Genomic DNA, 18,186 nt, shown 5'->3' on the forward strand with positions numbered 1-18,186 from the left:
TTAGCGGATGCCACCGCTGTACGGCTAGCAGAGTCTAGGACTGCGTTCATGGCGTAGGAAAAAACCGCCGACGCCTGAGAGGTTAAAGATGCAACCTGCGGGGCCGACGTACGTGTGACCGCATTAATCTCAGCCAGACAAGCTGAGATAGCTTGGAGTGCCCACACTGCTGCAAAAGCCGGGGCAAAAGACGCTCCCGTGGCCTCATAGATGGATTTCACCAGGAGTTCTATCTGCCTGTCAGTGGCATCTTTTAGTGATGAGCCATCTGCAACCGAAACCACGGATCTAGCCGCCAATCTGGAGACTGGGGGATCTACCTTAGGACATTGAGCCCAACCCTTAACTACGTCAGCGGGGAAGGGGTAACGTGTGTCAGTAAGGCGCTTAGTAAAGCGCTTGTCCGGAACCGCTCTGGGCTTCTGGACAGCATCTCTGAAGTTAGAGTGATCAAAAAATGCACTCCGTATACGTTTGGGAAACCGAAACTGGTGTTTCTCCTGCTGAGAGGCCGACTCCTCTATAGGTGGAGGCGGGGGAGAGAGATCCAACACCTGGTTGATGGACGAGATAAGATCATTCACTAAGGCGTCCCCTTCAGGTGTATCAAGATTGAGAGCAACATCAGGGTCCGAGCCCTGAGCTGCGACCTCCGCCTCGTCCTCTAGAGAGTCCTCAAGCTGGGAACCCGAGCAGCGTGAGGAAGTCGGGGATGATTCCAAGCGAGCCCGCTTAGCTGGCCTGGGACTGTGGTCCGTGGAGGAGTCCTCCACGTGAGACCTGGGGCCCACCCCGGCCGGGGTGTACCCAGAGGGACCTGGAGGTGCCGATCTAACCGGGTCCGGGGCCTGTGTAAGGACCGGTCTGGACTGCAGTGCTTCCAGCAACTTGGCAGACCATTTGTCCATAGACTGAGCCATGGATTGTGAGAGTGACTCTGAGAGCTTGTCAGCAAAAACTGCAAACTCAGTTGCTGCCATCTGGACAGTAGAAACAGGGGGGTCTACATGAGCCGAGGGGCCCACTAGTGACCGAGGCTCCGGCTGAGCAAGCGTAACAGGGGCCGAGCATTGCTCACAGTGAGGGTAGGTGGAACCCGCAGGTAACATGGCCCTACAAGAGGTACATGTCGCAAAAAAATCCTGTGCTTTAGTGCCCTTGCTCCTTGTGACCGACATGCTGTTGTGTCCTAGGAGCGTGATCACTGAGGGTATACAGAAAAAAGGGTATACAGCCCGGCCGAACAGAAAGGTATATATATACACGTATCTATACCGGCACCAGAGGGGACCAACACCGAGTGACCGGTGCGGCTTACCGACCGCTAAAAAGCGGGGTGTGTGCGCTCCAGATTCCCTGCCTGGTCTCCCAGAGCTGCAGAGCTGTTCTGTGTGATTCTCCACCGGCAGAATGTCCTAAAGATGGCTGCCGGAGCTCTCAGGGGAGGAGTAAAGCCAGGGGCGGCGTTTGGAAAAGTGCGGGAATCTGGGGTCCCCACAGTGATCAGTGAGGGGGGAGGGAGCATACAGGATGCCCCGGCCCTCACATCCGACGTCAGGTCGGCTGTCCCGCCCCTATCTCTGATAGACAGGCCCGGGGGCGGGAGTTTTCCACTAGGCCGCGATGAAGCCGGGGACTAAATTTAATACCGCGGCCAACAAGCAGGCGCGGTCGGCGCGGTAGTCCCCGGTCTTCACAATTGAGCAGACAGTGCGGCGTCTGGAAACCAGGCGCTCCATACACAGTCCCCATGGGGACACAGAGTACCTCGTGGATGCAGGGCCCTGTCCCTGAAGATAGATAAGCTCCTGTCCAGCAGATTCCCTCAGGGGCTGCGGAGGGAGCACGGTCCCAGAACCTGGATGACCGCTTCGGATCCCACTTCTACCAGAGCCCTCAGGGATGGAGAAGGAAACACGGCATGAGGCTCCGGCCGTCGTACCCGCAATGGGTACCTCAACCTTAACAGCACCGCCGACTTAGTGGGGTGAGAAGGGAGCATGCCGGGGGCCCCGTGGGGGCCCTCTTTTCTTCCATCCGATACAATCAGCAGCTGCTGCTGACTAAAATGGAGATGTGTGAGTGGATGTGTGCCTCCTTCCACACAAAGCATAAAACTGAGGAGCCCGTGAGGCACGGGAGGGTGTATAGGCAGAGGGGAGGGGTTACACTTTTGAGTGTAATACTTTGTGTGGCCTCCGGAGGCAGAAGCTATACACCCAATTGTCTGGGTCTCCGAATGGAGCGACAAAGAAAATTCTATTGTAAGCTAAAGTGCAGTTTAATTTGCTTTACATGTTTTTACTGTACAGTATTTTGTATTAGTGTACTGTAATAATTTTATATGAATACAGTACATTAGCTTGTATTACTGTAATAAGTTTGTATAAATACCAGGGCTGTGGAGTCGGAGCTCATTTTTGTGGAGTCGGTATAAATGGACCGACTCCGTCTCCTAAAATATATAATAAATTGGGGACAGGCGTTTAATGCAGAATGTGCTGAATATTTTTTCATAGGAATTTGGGAAAGTTATGAAATGTCCTATAAATGTCTGTTCTATTCCTGATCTAAGGCTACATTCACACACACAGCGTTTTGCTGCGCTTTTTGAGGATCCGTTTTTCAACTGCAAAAGCAGATCAGCTTTTTAAAAAAATGCATCACCTGAAAGGTTTTTGCGCTCATAGATCATGTTTTCAATAGCAAAAGCAGATTAGAAAACCACCACAAACTGATATGCTCATTCTTTGTGTGGATCCGTTTTTGAGGCCTCCAGTTTCTCCAGGCCTTAGTGGAAAAAGTTCTGCGTGATTACGAACTCAAAAAATAACAGGTTCTTGCTATTGTAACGGACAATGCTTCAAACTTGATAAGTACAATTACACTGATGAATGAGAGTAATGAACAACAGCTAGAAGAAAATTTAGGATTCGGTATGTGTGAGATGGAGCCACAGTGCTGTTCATGAAGCTGAGGAACAAACAGATATTACCACAGAAGAACAGCAAAATGATACTTTAGAGTTAGAGGATCTTGTTGAAGCTGCTTCAAAACCATTTCATATTCATCACATGAGCTGTGTTGTGCACACGCTGCAGCTGGCAATAAGAGATAGTCTGCAAGAGGGACATGCTGGAAATCTGATTGGAAAAGTGAGGAAATTGGTTATTGCCGCCAGAACCCCTAAAATTGATTCCATCTTGAAGAGACGTGGTGGGAAAGGGGCAATTGTTGATCAAGCCACTCGGTGGGGCAGCACTTATTTAATGATTGAGCGACTGCTTGAACTAAAACCGTTTCTTATAGATATGGAGAACCCTCAGGTAACCCTAAATGAAGGTCAATGGACATAGGTGGCTGAATTGAAGGAATTGCTTAATTGCCCATTTACCGTGACTAAAAGTTTACAAGCTGAGGATTTAACTCCTGCCATTTTCATAAGGGAGTGGAAGAACTTGCTATTTTGCCTGTCCCAAAGAGGATGTTTAATCACAGATGGCATTTCTGCTTCAATGAAATGGAGAGAGACACAGCTATTGGAAAGTAAAATTCTTCTGGCAGCTGTTTATGCGGACCCAAGTCATCGTATACTGCTTGATGATCAACAGCTTACTAAAGGAAAAGAAGCTCTGACTGAGGTAGCAGTTAGGATGAGCGGCTACAGGACTGCCAGGCGCAAGAGGACTTGGGTTCTAAAGTTGTATTCCAATAAATATATTTTATGTTCTATCTAAATATCTTGATTATTGTATCATAAAAATGATTAAATGTCTGATGTTCACATTGTACTACAATACATTTTTCACTTAAATATAAGCAATATATGTGGGAGTCGAAGTCGTGGAGTCGGTGCAAGGGACATTGAGGAGTCGGAGTCGCAGGTTTGGCTTACCGACTCCACAGCCCTGATAAATACAGTAAATATTTTTGGGTTGTGGAACGAATTGTCTGTGTTTCAATTATTTCCTATGGGAAAATTTGCTCTGATATAAGAGTAACTTGGTTTAAGAGCACAGTCCCGGAACCAACTATGCTTGTAATCCAAGGTTCCACTGTATATCCAAATTATGCTGACTCCAGTTCAGGTTTAAAGGGGCTGTCTACTGTCATATAATACTCTGGCCATATAAAAAACAATGGATACTCGCCTCCAGCAGCGGTCACAATGCAGTATTGTTCCATGTCAGCGGCAGCTGATTGGCTGCAGTGGTCCCGTGATAACAATGTAATGGAACAGTAAAATACTGGCATGGCTATCAGTGAGGTTGCAGTTGGGGAGTAAAGATTTTATAAAAATCTATATTCTCCACCTGCAGCGTATAGAATATGTGTATTATGCTAAAAGGCATTAGCATGTCTCAATTAAAGGGGTGTTCCGGGATTTTTTTTCTTTTACCAGGTGTTAAACTAAGCAGGCAGGTAGTTGCTAACAGAAGATATTACCTGCCTGTTGTACACAGTGACAGTGATTTAGCTGCTGCCTGTCACCAGAGCAGCTCTTTTTCTTCCACGCTGCTCTGTCGACAGGGTGTGACTATCTGTATCATGCTGATTGACAGCTACTTCCCCCAGTGGAGGCATCTAAGTCTTTTAACCAGTTAAATCGCGGAAAGGGGGGGGTCCTCATTCCCCGCTCCTATCAATGGGTTATACCGATGGGTTATCGGAGTATTAAAGAAAATAAACGGAGTAATGGGAGAAAATAAAAAAACACCAAAAGTTCTTTTGGCAGCTGCAACACTGCAATAAAAAAAACGCAATAAGAGGTGATAAAAACATCATATCTACCGCAAAATGGCATCAGTAAAAACGTCAGCTCAGGGCACAAAAAAAAAAACAAAAAAAAAACCCGACATCACACAGCCCCAGATCCCGAAAAATGAAAACGTTACAGGTCATGGAAAATGATGACTAAAAAAAAAAAAAAAAACCAGATAACACCTCTACATGCTGTAGGTACCACAGGATCCTCCATTCACAATAGGTGATATCACAGCTCACCTCCTCCTGTACAATGACTGATAACACCTTTATATACAGTAGATAACACAGGGTTCACCATTCACAATAGATGATATCAAAGCTCACCTCTTCTTCCTGTTCAATGACTGATAACACAGGGTCCACCGTTCACAATAGATTATGTCACAGCTCACTGCCTCCTCCTGTATAATGACTGATAATATCTCTATATACAGTACACCTATTGTGAATGGTGGATCCTGTGTTATCTACTGTATATTGGAGTTATCTGTCATTGTACAGGAGGAGGAGAGCCGTGACATAATCTATTATGAATGGGACCCTGTGTTTTCTACTATATATGGAGGAGTTATCTGTCATTATACAGAAGGAGGAGTAGGTGAGCTCTGACATCATCTATTGTGAATGGCGGATCCTGTGTTATCTACTGTATATAGAGGAGTTATCTATCATTGTAGAGGAGGAGGTGGTGAGCTGTGATATCACCTATGGTGAATGGTGGATCCTGTGTTATCACAGCTCACCACCTTCTCCTCCTGTACAATGACAGATAACTCCTCTATATACAGCAAATAACACAGGATCCACCATTCACAATAGATGATGTCACAGCTCACCTCCTCCTCCTTCTGTACAATGACTGATAATACAGAATCAACCCTTCCTAATAGGCGATTCAAAGCTCATGCTCTGCAGTCATTGCATGGGAGGGGGAGGAGGTGAGCTGTGACATCTAGTGGGCATGGTTGACAACTGACGCTTTTCCTTTGTGTTGCCGGCGATAAAATTCCCCCATTTCAATAATGCATGCCCGACAACTGGAGATGTAGTGTTAAAGCAATAATCATTATATAAAAAAGATAAATCATGCCATTTTGTCCGTCACTGTACAGTATACAGACGTATCCCACCTGAGCCTTCTCATGTACGCCTGCTGATATTCGGCCGGTAGTTTCAGGCTTGCTCTGTTGGGAGGCAAAAAGACGTCTTATACCAGCCATTACTAAACTGCGACTCAAGACATCAGAAAAAAGTGCGATCATTGATTACGAAACAATATATAAAACGTATGAGATCAATCTCACCCCTTTTCTTTCAAAGTAGAAGGTTTTTGCGGTTTCAAAGTCTCTGTAGCTGAAAGTGTGGACGGGGGAGAGACCGGTTCTGCTAATGCACTGCATGGTCGGGTGGGGCCGGTCTTCATCCCCAGTTGCTTGCCTTCACCACCATGGCTTTTCGGAATTACCGGCTCGGAGGTTGTTAGTTGTGCTGATTTTCTGCTTGATGTCCTCTGCCCCGGTCTAGGGACCAGTCTCCGGTCGGGGACAGTTTTGTACGGAGCGATCAGCTGGTACGTCGCAGACTTGGCTGCTTTCTTTGTAACTGTATTTATGGCTTTAATGGGCCGTTCTGTGGTCACTGGGCAAGAAGATAGTGCTGGGATTTTAGTACCAGGGCAGTCCGGCTTGCGGGTTCCTCTCACTTTTAAGGCCTTCTCCAGAGCTTTGTTCAGTAATTCCACCTCCCGTAAATCCTCCGGGGATGCTTGGATCACTACTAAAAAGGAAGAAAAGAAAAGCATCTACAGCAAGAATGATTACGCTCGCTGCTCCGATGTCCCCGTATATTACAAGTAATGACACCAGGTGAAGAGCGATGAAACGCGATATTCCTCAGAGGTTTCTCATCTACACACCCGAGATGTCACAAAGCTTAGGCTAAAGCTGCATCTTCTATCGCTAATGACCAAGATGTGCAGCCCAACACCCCACTATTTTAGGGTTCCTAAATGGACAATCACCCCAGGGACCTCTGCAAGAAAAGGACTTGCACCCCAGAACAGAAGATGTCCCCAAGACATGCGAACGTTACGTAGGTTGTCCTATACAGAATAAATGGAGGGTCGGCTGCTCAGACCCCCATGGTTCCTGAAATAAGGACCCAGAGTCGCTTGTGTGCATGGAGCAATAGTGAGCGTTTGTGACCACCAGTCCTACATAGAGTGAATGGAGCAGTGGTCGCACATGCTCACTACCACTCCTACCGAAAGTGAATGGAACAGTGGTCGCACATGCTCATTACCACTCCTACCGAAAGTGAATGGAACAGTGGTCGCACATGCTCACTACCACTCCTACCGAAAGTGAATGGAACAGTGGTCGCACATGCTCACTACCACTCCTACAAAAAGTGAATGGAGCCATAGTGAGCGCGTGCGACCATTACTCCTACATAGAGTGAATGGATCAGTGAGCAGTGGTCGCACATGTTGACTAGCACTCCTATAGAAAGTGAATGGACATGCTCACTAAAATTTCTCATGAAAGAAGGGAATTTTGTTTACTTACCGTAAATTCCTTTTCTTCTAGCTCCAATTGGGAGACCCAGACAATTGGGTGTATAGCTATTGCCTCCGGAGGCCACACAAAGTATTACACTCAAAAGTGTAAGGCCCCTCCCCTTCTGGCTATACACCCCCAGTGGGATCACTGGCTCATCAGTTTTAGTGCCAAAGCAAGAAGGAGGAAAGCCAATAACAGGTTTAAGGACCAATTCAATCCGAGGAACATCGGAGAACTGAAACCATTCCACATTAACAACATGTGTACCCGAAAAAAACGAAAAAACCCCCGAGAAAACAGGGCGGGTGCTGGGTCTCCCAATTGGAGCTAGAAGAAAAGGAATTTACGGTAAGTAAACAAAATTCCCTTCTTCTTTGTCGCTCCATTGGGAGACCCAGACAATTGGGATGTCCAAAAGCAATCCCTGGGTGGGTAAAAGAATACCTCATGATAGGGCCGTCAAACGGCCCTCTCCTACAGGTGGCCAACCGCCGCCTGAATGACTTATCTACCTAGGCTGGCGTCTGCCGAAGCGTAGGTATGCATCTGATCATGCCTGGTAAAAGTAAGTAGACTCGACCAGGTGGGTGCCTGACACACCTGCTGAGCCGTAGCCTGGTGCCGTAATGCCCAGGACGCACCCACGGCTCTGGTAGAATGGGCCTTCAGCCCTGAAGGAACCGGAAGCCCAGTAGAACTGTAGGTTTCAAGAATTGGTTCCTCGATCCTCCGAGCCAGGGTGGATCTGGAAGCTTGCGACTCTTTACGCCGACCAGCGACAAGGACAAAGAGTGCATCCGTGTAGAACCTGAGTGCTCTCACCAGATCCAACAGCTGCAAATCTTTCTGAAGTTGGTGGACTGGATGAGGACACAAAGAAGGTGAGGTGATATCTTGCTTGAGATGAGAGTCGGATACCACCTTATGGAGAAATCCCGGAATCGGGCGCAGAACTACCTTGTCCTGGTAAAGGACCAGGAAGTAAGATTTGTATGAGAGCGTTACTAGCTCGAAAACTTCTCCTAAGAGCCGTGACCGTACTAGAGAGGCCACTTCCCGTGAAAGGTGGGAAAGGGAAAATCTTTCCTAGGCTCGAAAGGCGGCTTCTTAAGAGCAATTAGAACCTTGTTCAGATCCCAGGGCTCTAACGGCCGCTTGTACGGAGTGCTGAGAAGACAAACTCCCTGCAGGAACGTGCGTACCTGCGGAAGTCGTGCTAGGCGTTTCTGAAAATACAGATAGCGCTGAGACTTGTCCCGAGAGGGAGCTGAGCGACAACCCATTTTCCAACCTAGATTGCAGGAAGGAAGGAAACATAGACGATGGAACCGGCTTGGGAGAAACCCCTTGAGCCGAGTACCCAGATAAGAATATCTTCCACATCCTGTGGTCAATCTTGGCGGACGTTGGTATCCTAGTCTGTCCCATGGTGGCAACCACGTCCTGAGATAATCCTGAAGACGCAAGGCTCCAGGACTCAATGCCACACCGTCAGGTTGAGGGTCGCAGAATTCAACTGGAAAAATGGAAAAATGGCCCTTGAGACAGCAAGTCTGATCGGTCTGGTAGTGCCTCCGGTTGGCCCACCGTGAGGTACCACCGATTCGAGTACCACGTCATCCTCGGCCAATGGAGCGACGAGGATGGCGCGGCGGCAGTCGGGCCTGAACTTGCGCAGCACTCTGGGCAACAATGCCAGCGGCGTGACCCATAAGGTAGCTAGAACTGCGACCAATGCTGAACTAAGGCGTTCGCCGCCAGAGATCGAAGATTGTGAGACCGTGCCATGAAGCCGGGACGATGTTGTTGTGCCGTGACGCCATTAGGTCGACGTCCAGCATCTGTCAGCGGCGACAGATCTTGAGGAGACCATACGCCTGCGTCCATACCCTGGCGACTGAGGAAGTCTGCTTCCCAGTCTTCCCCTGGGATGTGAACTGAGGATACGGTGAATGCCGTGCCTTCCACCCACGTCAGAATCTGCCGGATTTCCTGGAAGGCTTGCCGGCTGCGTGTTCTTCCTTGGTGGTAAATGTATGCCACCGCTGTGGAGTTGTCCGATTGAATTCGGATTTGCTTGCTTTCCAGCCACTGCTGGAAGGCTAGTCGAGCAAGATACACTGCTCTGTTTTCCAGAACATTGATCTGAAGGTTGGATTATTTCTGAGTCCAAGTACCTTGAGCCCTGTGGTGGAGAAAAACTGCTCCCCACCCTGATAGACTCACGTCTGTCGTAACTACCACCCAGGATGGGAGTAGGAAGGACCTTGGGAAGTACATGAGGCGTCTCAATGTGTGCGACTGGTCCTTAAAGGAGAGATTGTAGCCTTGTCTGTAGTGAACGCTGTTGATTTAGCGTAAGCTTCACTATCGCTGAGAGAGTATGAAACTCCATGCCTAGATATGGTAGCGATTGGGTCAGGGTCGGATCTGACATTGAAAGTTGATGATCCACCCAAAACTCTGGAGAGTCTCCAGCGCAACATACGGGCAGTGTTCCCTAAGAGGGTGCCTTGACCAGGAAATCGTCCAAATACGGGATCACAGAGTGACCTTGAGAGTGCAGAACTGTCACTACTGCTGCCATGAACTTGGCGAAGACCCGTGGGGCTGTCGCCTGCAGGAAGGAAGAGTTACGAACAGAAGGTGTTCGTTTCCTATAACGAAGCGCAGAAACGCTGGTGCTCTGGATCAATCGGCACGTGGAGATAAGCATCCTGTCTATTGATGCTAGGAAACCTCCTTGGGACATTGAGGCGATGACGGAGCGGAGTATTCCATCCAGAACCGCCTGGTGCTCACGAGCTTGTTGAGCCGTTTTAGATCCAGAACGGGACGGAACGACCCGTCCTTTTTTCGCACCCGAAATAAATTGGGGCAAAAACCGTGACCTTGGTCCTGAAGAGAAACGTAGTCACCACTCCTTCTGCCTATAAAGTGCCCATCGTTTGCAGAATCGCAACGGCTCGGCCGGGAGGTGGAGAAGTTCTGAAGAATCGAGTTGGAGGACGAACTAAACTCTATCCTGTACCCGTGAGACAGAATGTCTCTCCCCCAACGGCCATTGACCTATGGCAGTTAAATATCGCCAAGGCGGGAGAGCCTGCTACCGAGCGCGGATGCGAAGAGAGGAGGCTGCAAGTCCTGAGGAAGCCGCCTTGGAAGCGGGTTTTCAGACTGTCTGTTTTGGGCGTGACTGAGCCCGCCACGAATCTGAGCTCCTCTGATCTTTTTGAGTCCTTTTGGACGAGGGGACCCCTGCTCTGTTGGGGTTTGTTTGTCTGGGCTGAGGTAAGGATGAATCTTTACCCTTGGAGTGTTTAATGATTTCATCCAAACGCCCACCAAACAGTCGTTCCGCAGAAAAAAACAAACTGGTTAAGTACTTTTTTGGAAGCAAAATCTGCCTTCCATTCACTTAACGACCAGGGTCTGCGTAAAAACACGGAGTGAGCGGACGCCTCTGTCGTACGGCTCGTAGAGTGTAGGACAGGCGTAATCGCGTAAGACGCAAATGCAAACATTTGAGAGGTTAAGGATGCCACCTGCGGTACAGATGTACGTGTGACTGTGTCCATCTGTGTAAGACAAGCTGAAATGGCTTGGAGTGCCTCTATGGCTGCGAATGCTGGAGCCAACGGCGCGCCTACAGCCTCATAGGTGGATTTCGACCAGAGATCCATCTGTCTGTCAGCGGCATCTGTAAGTGGAACCCCATCTTCCACTGCAATTATGGATCTAGCCACAAGCCTGGAGAGTGGAGGATGTCCCTTGGGACACTGGGTCCAGCCCTTGACCACGTCAGGGGCAAGGATAACGTGTATCTTAAGCCGCTTGGAGAAGCGCTTATCTGGATAAGCGTGGTGTTTTTGGACTATCTCTCTGAAGGCAGAGTGGTCCAGAAAAATACCTAATTTACGCTTGGGATACCTGAAATAGAATTTCTCCTGCCGTACAGCTGGCTCCTTCACAGGAGGAGCTGAGGGAGAAATGACCAACATTCTATTGATGGACGCTATAAGATAATACACTATGGCGTCCCCATCAGGTGTACCGAGATTGAGAGCGGTCTCAGGATAAGACTCCTGAGCAGCTATCTCCGCTTCAGCACCCAGAGAGTCCACCTGCGGGACCCTGACCAGTGCGATGAAACTGAGGGCCGCTCAGCGAGCCCGCTTAGGCTGTCTGGGACTGTCGTCCGTGTCAGAGCCGTGACTCTGGGATGCACGTGACCCCCCCGGAGCTGTAATTGTTCACACTGAGGGGGACCATGGATCAATGATTCAACAGTGCTCATGGTGTGAGAGACTTGTCTGGACTGCAAGGCTTCTAGTATCACAGCCATAGTCTCAGAAAATCTGTCAGTAAACACTGCAGACTTCATCCCCAGCCTCTGGATCATTAGCAGAGACTCCGGCTGAGTTGCATACAATGGGGGTGTATGTAACCTGCCGGCCATATAGCCGTACCTGCTGTACCGGCTGCATGGAAAACATGTGCTTCTGCACCTCTGTTTTCCACAGACAGTATGCTGTAATCTCCTCCGCACAATAAGGAGGATATATACAAAAGTACGACCAAAACAGTGCAATGCATAGCGTAGAAGCATATATCTCAATGCACTTCGGCACTAGTGGGGTTAGCACCACAAGTGCTGATTAACGCCTGCTCACAGCGATTGTGTGAACCTCAGAATCCCTGTCAGGGTGTTCCCACACTTGTCCGTTTTATCGCTATAGAAAGAACTGACAATAATGGCTGCCGGCGTCCTGTGTTAGAGAAGGAAGCCGTGGGCGTGCTTGAGAAAGTGCGGGAATCCGGTTTCACAGTGCACACAGTGAGAGGGGTGGAGTATGCAAAACATACTCCAGCTCTCCGGGCTGCCGTGATGTGCAGCGTCACGCCCCTACCCTGACTGGCAGGCCTGTGGGCGTTAACGAACGAACTAGGCCGCAAAAGCCGGGGACTCGATTTATAAGCGCGGCCGCCGTAAAAGCGCGGCCAGCGCGGAAGTCCCCGGCGCACCACAAGTCCCAGCCGCGTCGCAGTCCCAGCGGCCGGCGCGACCGTTCTACATAAGTCTGCCCACTCAGCTAAGCTGAAGTGAGACAATGGCACAAGCGCAGCAGCGCTGATGTCCCCGGCGCACTAACACACCCAGCAATGCTGCGGTGTGCGTGCGAAATGCACGGGGACACAGAGTACCTTGAGGAAGCAGGGCCATGTCCCTGATGTACTCCGCTCCATATCCAGCGTCTTCTCCAAGGGCTGCAGATGGAGCACGGTCTCAGTGCCTGGAGACCGTTAAAATCCCACTTCGCCCAGAGCCCTGTAACAGGGATGGGGAAGGAATCAGCATGTGGGCTCCAGCCTCCGTACCCGCAATGGGTACCTCAACCTTAACAAACACCTCCGACATAAAGTGGGGTGAGAAGGGAGCATGCTGGGGGCCCTATATGGGCCCTCTTTTCTTCCATCCGACATAGTCAGCAGCTGCTGCTGACTAAACAGTGGAGCTATGCGTGCGTGTCTGACCTCCTTGCACAAAGCATGAAAACTGATGAGCCAGTGATCCCACTGGGGGTGTATAGCCAGAAGGGGAGGGGCCTTACACTTTTGAGTGTAATACTTTGTGTGGCCTCCGGAGGCAATAGCTATACACCCAATCGTCTGGGTCTCCCAATGGAGCGACAAAGAAAATGTAATACAAGGAGAGCTCAAAACTGGTTCACAGACTAAAAACTCCTTAATATAAAAAATATCAATTTTATTAACAAAAGCATTTAAAAACACTTCCACATTATATAGAAAATATTAATTGGTGCCATACAAAGATTCCAACATATATCCCCCTTATTATTCTAGTCCTATGTGTTACCCCAATTAACGTTCACCAACGCTGTCTCCATGTGGATTTTGCAGAGGCTGGGCACGCTCTGAACAACACAGGGAGCCCCAACTACATGCTGGTATATAGTTTTAAACTTATTTGGACCAGGACATGCCAATTGCAACCTGAGGGGACTCTAGTCCATTTATCTACACGGACACTGAAAAGGAAAAAGCTTGCTGAAGGGGAATTATGAATGGGCATGTTTTTAATAGGTGACATCATCATTCACCTTGAAAATACAGCCTTGTCCCGAATGAGATGACAAAAATTTGAAAAATATTTCTATAACGGAAATTCTCTGTTCGGTAATATCCACGCTAATATTTTGTGGAACTCTGTGTTACCTGGCAATTCTTGGAGACTAAAGATACGACAGCACCAGAGGAGACTATAATAGTCATTTGTACAATCTGAAGATCATTTGTTTGATGTACTCTGTTTGGGGAGATTACAAAAACTATGTCTGTATTCACTGTATGATTGGAGGATAATGTATAAATTAATTGTATTTCTCTATACTACTTTTTGATGACCCCTGAAGAACCTTCTATTTGAAGGGGAAACGCGTCGGGTCGATTAGGGGTAGAAGGTTGACAGCCTCCTCACTAATATAGGAAGTGGCAGTATATACAGAATTTTATCTCAGTGCAGAACCGACTAATTTAGGGTAAAAAAAGTGCTGCTTTTAGGGATCTTGACTGTAGGACCCTTGACTATTGGACTGTTTAGGGATATACTTGTATACTGCGCCTTACTGACATTTGTTCTTGCTCCTTAATTGGGGTAACACATAGGACTAGAATAATAAGGGGGATATATGTTGGAATCTTTGTATGGCACCAATTAATATTTTCTATATAATGTGGAAGTGTTTTTGACATGCTCACTACCACTCCTAAAGAAAGTGAATGGAACAGTGGTGAGTGTATGTGATTATACATTAAGTGAATGGAGCAGAGGTTGCACATGCTCACTACCACTCCTACAGGAAGTGAATGGAGCAGTGGTTGCACATGCTCATTACCACTCCTACAGGAAGTGAATGAAGCAGTGGTCGCACATGCTCACTACCACTCCTACAGGAAGTGAATAGAGCAGTGGTCGCACATGCTCACTACCACTCCTACAGTAAGTGAATAGAGCAGTGGTCGCACATGCTCACTACCACTCCTACAGGAAGTGAATGGACATGCTCACTACCACTCCTATAGAAAGTGAATGGAACAGTGGTGAGTGTATGTGATTATACATTAAGTGAATGGAGCAGTGGTCGCACATGCTCACTACCACTCCTATAGAAAGTGAATGGACATGCTCACTACCACTCCTATAGAAAGTGAATGGAACAGTGGTGAGTGTATGTGATTATACATTAAGTGAATGGAGCAGTGGTCGCACATGCTCACTACCACTCCTACAGGAAGTGAATGGACATGCTCACTACCACTCCTATAGAAAGTGAATGGAACAGTGGTGAGTGTATGTGATTATACATTAAGTGAATGGAGCAGTGGTCGCACATGCTCACTACCACTCCTACAGGAAGTGAATGAACATGCTCACTACCACTCCTATAGAAAGTGAATGGAACAGTGGTGAGTGTATGTGATTATACATTAAGTGAATGGAGCAGTGGTTGCACATGCTCACTACCACTCCTACAGGAAGTGAATGGAGCAGTAGTCACATATGCTCACTACCACTCCTACATACAGTGAATGGAGCAGTGGTTGCACATGCTCACTACCACTCCAGTCACACAGGGGACCTCAGGACCCTCACTCCTGTGATCAGTGGTGATCCCAGTGGTCGGACCCCCAGCATTCATACATTTATCATCTATCCTGTGGATCGGTTTATTATACAACCTCTGTAGGAAAGCACCACACGGGAGCCTATCTCTATTTTCAATTCTGTCAGCTTCCTGGAGTAAAGTTTTGACTTTGTGCATTATACATAGATGGGAGCTGCTTTTAGAACAGGTAATGTGAGGGTAAGCGTAGCAACCTGAATCAATCACCCCGTCCTCGCCCACACACTTCTTCCAGCAGCAGAGAAATGAACATTGTAGATTGCAGCCCACAGCTTTTACAACATAGTAATGCTAATAAAAGCTCACACCGGTCCCTGTACTCACACATCCATCGCCACCAACTCCCACCAAGTAATCGGACATTAGTCATATGGCACGTGCCAAGGCCTATGTCAGGGAGTAGTGGTCACAGCTAATGCAATCAAGGGAAACAACTCTTAAAGTGGTCCCAGATCCGTCATATGCAATGATTTGTCCTTCAAGGTTTAAAGGGATGTTGGGTGAAAAGCTGTCACTTTAAGATCGTAGGAGTTCCGACTCCTGGACCGGAAATGATCGGCAGAACGAGGCCCTTTTCTACCCTTCACAGTGGAGCAGGACTGTGCACGCTCGACCGTCACTCCCTTCATTCTCTATTGGACTGATCAGCGCTGTGCTCGGCTTCTCATAGAAGCCCCATAGAGAATGAATGAGGTGTGGGTCAAAGATGTGCACGGCCACAATATTCGGGATAAAAGTGCTCTATTCTACTGATCGGTGGAGGTACAAGCGGTCAGACCCACACCGATCTATAAGTTTTCACCTATCCCATGGATAGGTGATAACGTCCTTTCACTGGAAAACCCCTTTAATAGTTTATGGCAACGAGCTGTCCTTCCTATTTAGCTGCTTGCTTCTTGACTCTGTGTTGAGGCTGCTGTGATCCCAGGACTTAACCTACAGAGAAACAGAACAGCATGTAATTCCCTGCCTGGAAAATATATGTTATTCTAGCTATTTGTCCATTAGTAAGGAGAAAGTAAAGAGACTGCTCCTTTGAATCTGTGCCCATGCTGCTGAGATCACAAGACTTGCCCTTGCAAACTGTTCCTACAGGCAAACAGAACAACAGGTCCTTCCCTGCCTGGAAAAAATATGCTAACAAGGAGAAAGTAAAAAAAAAAACAAAAAAAAAAAAAAAAAACAAAACAAACAAAACTGATTCTTTGAATCATTGCCAAGGCTGCTGTGATCACATTACTTATCTGGCAAGTTTCCTTTACAAACAAACAGACCAGCATGTAATGTCCTGTCTGGGATACAGTGATAGTGTTATTTTAGCCTTTTCACCATCATCAAGGAAAAACTAGAGACTGCTAGGTTGAGTCAGCGCTGAGGCTGCTGTGATCACAGGACTTTATCAGCCAACAGGCCCCCCTCTACAGATACAATACAGCCATATGAGGAAGAATTAAAAAAAAAAAATTAAAACTAATAATCAAACAAATAAATTCCACAGGGGTACACTTTAAGAAAGTGAGAGCACATGCCTGCTTATCATTAAAAGGGACAGACACGACCAAGGACGTATATATGAAGTGGTCAAACTAATAAACTGCATAGGGGTACACTTTAAGGCTATGTGCGCACTAAGCGGTTTTCGGGTGCGTTTTTGGACTCAAAACTGCATGACTTTGTTTCCCCAGTAAAGTCTATGACTTTTCATTTTTGCTGCTCGCACACTTTTTAAAAAAAATAATAAAAAAAAAAATGAACATGTCAATTCTTTCCTTCGTTTTTTTACCCATGCAATGTATTGGAAAAACGCAGCAAAACGCAGTGATGAAAAACGCAGCAAAACGCAGCCAAAAACGCGGTGATTTGGAGAAGTGCAAAGAAGGGAATTTTGTTACTTACCGTAAATTCCTTTTCTTCTAGCTCTTATTGGGAGACCCAGACGATTGGGTGTATAGCACTGCCTCCGGAGGCCACACAAAGCAATTACACTAAAAAGTGTAAGGCCCCTCCCCTTCTGGCTATACACCCCCAGTGGGATCACTGGCTCACCAGTTTTAGTGCAAAAGCAAGAAGGAGGAAAGCCAATAACTGGTTTAAACAAATTCACTCCGAGTAACATCGGAGAACTGAAAACCGTTCAACATGAACAACATGTGTACCCGCAAACAAACCAAAAATCCCGAAGGACAACAGGGCGGGTGCTGGGTCTCCCAATAGGAGCTAGAAGAAAAGGAATTTACGGTAAGTAACAAAATTCCCTTCTTCTTCGGCGCTCTATTGGGAGACCCAGACGATTGGGACGTCCAAAAGCTGTCCCTGGGTGGGTAAAGAAATACCTCATGTTAGAGCTGCAAGACAGCCCTCCCCTACGGGGAGGCAACTGCCGCCTGCAGGACTCTTCTACCTAGGCTGGCGTCCGCCGAAGCATAGGTATGCACCTGATAATGTTTGGTGAAAGTGTGCAGACTCGACCAGGTAGCTGCCTGGCACACCTGTTGAGCCGTAGCCTGGTGTCGTAATGCCCAGGATGCACCCACGGCTCTGGTAGAATGGGCCTTCAGTCCTGATGGAACCGGAAGCCCAGCAGAACGGTAGGCTTCAAGAATCGGTTCTTTGATCCATCGAGCCAGGGTGGCCTTAGAAGCCTGCGACCCTTTGCGCTTACCAGCGACAAGGACAAAGAGTGCATCCGAACGGCGCAAGGGCGCCGTGCGGGAAATGTAGATTCTGAGTGCTCTCACCAGATCTAACAAATGTAAATCCTTCTCATACCGATGAACTGCATGAGGACAAAACGAAGGCAAAGAGATATCCTGATTAAGATGAAAAGAGGATACCACCTTCGGGAGAAACTCCTGAATGGGGCGCAGCACTACCTTGTCCTGGTGGAAGACCAGGAAGGGAGCCTTGGATGATAGTGCTGCCAGCTCAGACACTCTCCGAAGAGACGTGATCGCTACCAGAAAAGCCACTTTCTGTGATAATCTAGAAAGTGAAACCTCCCTCAGAGGCTCGAAGGGCGGCTTCTGGAGGGCAACTAGTACCCTGTTCAGATCCCATGGATCTAACGGCCGCTTGTACGGGGGTACGATATGGCAAACCCCCTGTAGGAACGTGCGCACCTTAGGAAGGCGTGCCAAACGCCTCTGAAAAAA

General features: G+C 47.9%; 1 protein-coding gene across 1 annotated transcript in view; it reads right to left on the minus strand.

Annotated features, from left to right (window-relative positions):
* Positions 1 to 18,186, minus strand: part of TEDC2 (tubulin epsilon and delta complex 2) — a 108,278-nt gene that overhangs the window by 60,486 nt on the left and 29,606 nt on the right. Inside the window, exons 5-6 of the mRNA XM_075318238.1 lie at positions 6,072 to 6,543; positions 5,898 to 5,951 (exon numbers count right to left, since the gene is read on the minus strand). Coding sequence (XP_075174353.1) covers positions 5,898 to 5,951; positions 6,072 to 6,543 — 526 coding nt within the window. The remainder of the gene's footprint in view (positions 1 to 5,897; positions 5,952 to 6,071; positions 6,544 to 18,186) is intronic.

This window comes from Anomaloglossus baeobatrachus, chromosome 7 (assembly GCF_048569485.1).
Source record: "Anomaloglossus baeobatrachus isolate aAnoBae1 chromosome 7, aAnoBae1.hap1, whole genome shotgun sequence".
Lineage (NCBI taxonomy): Eukaryota > Metazoa > Chordata > Amphibia > Anura > Aromobatidae > Anomaloglossus > Anomaloglossus baeobatrachus.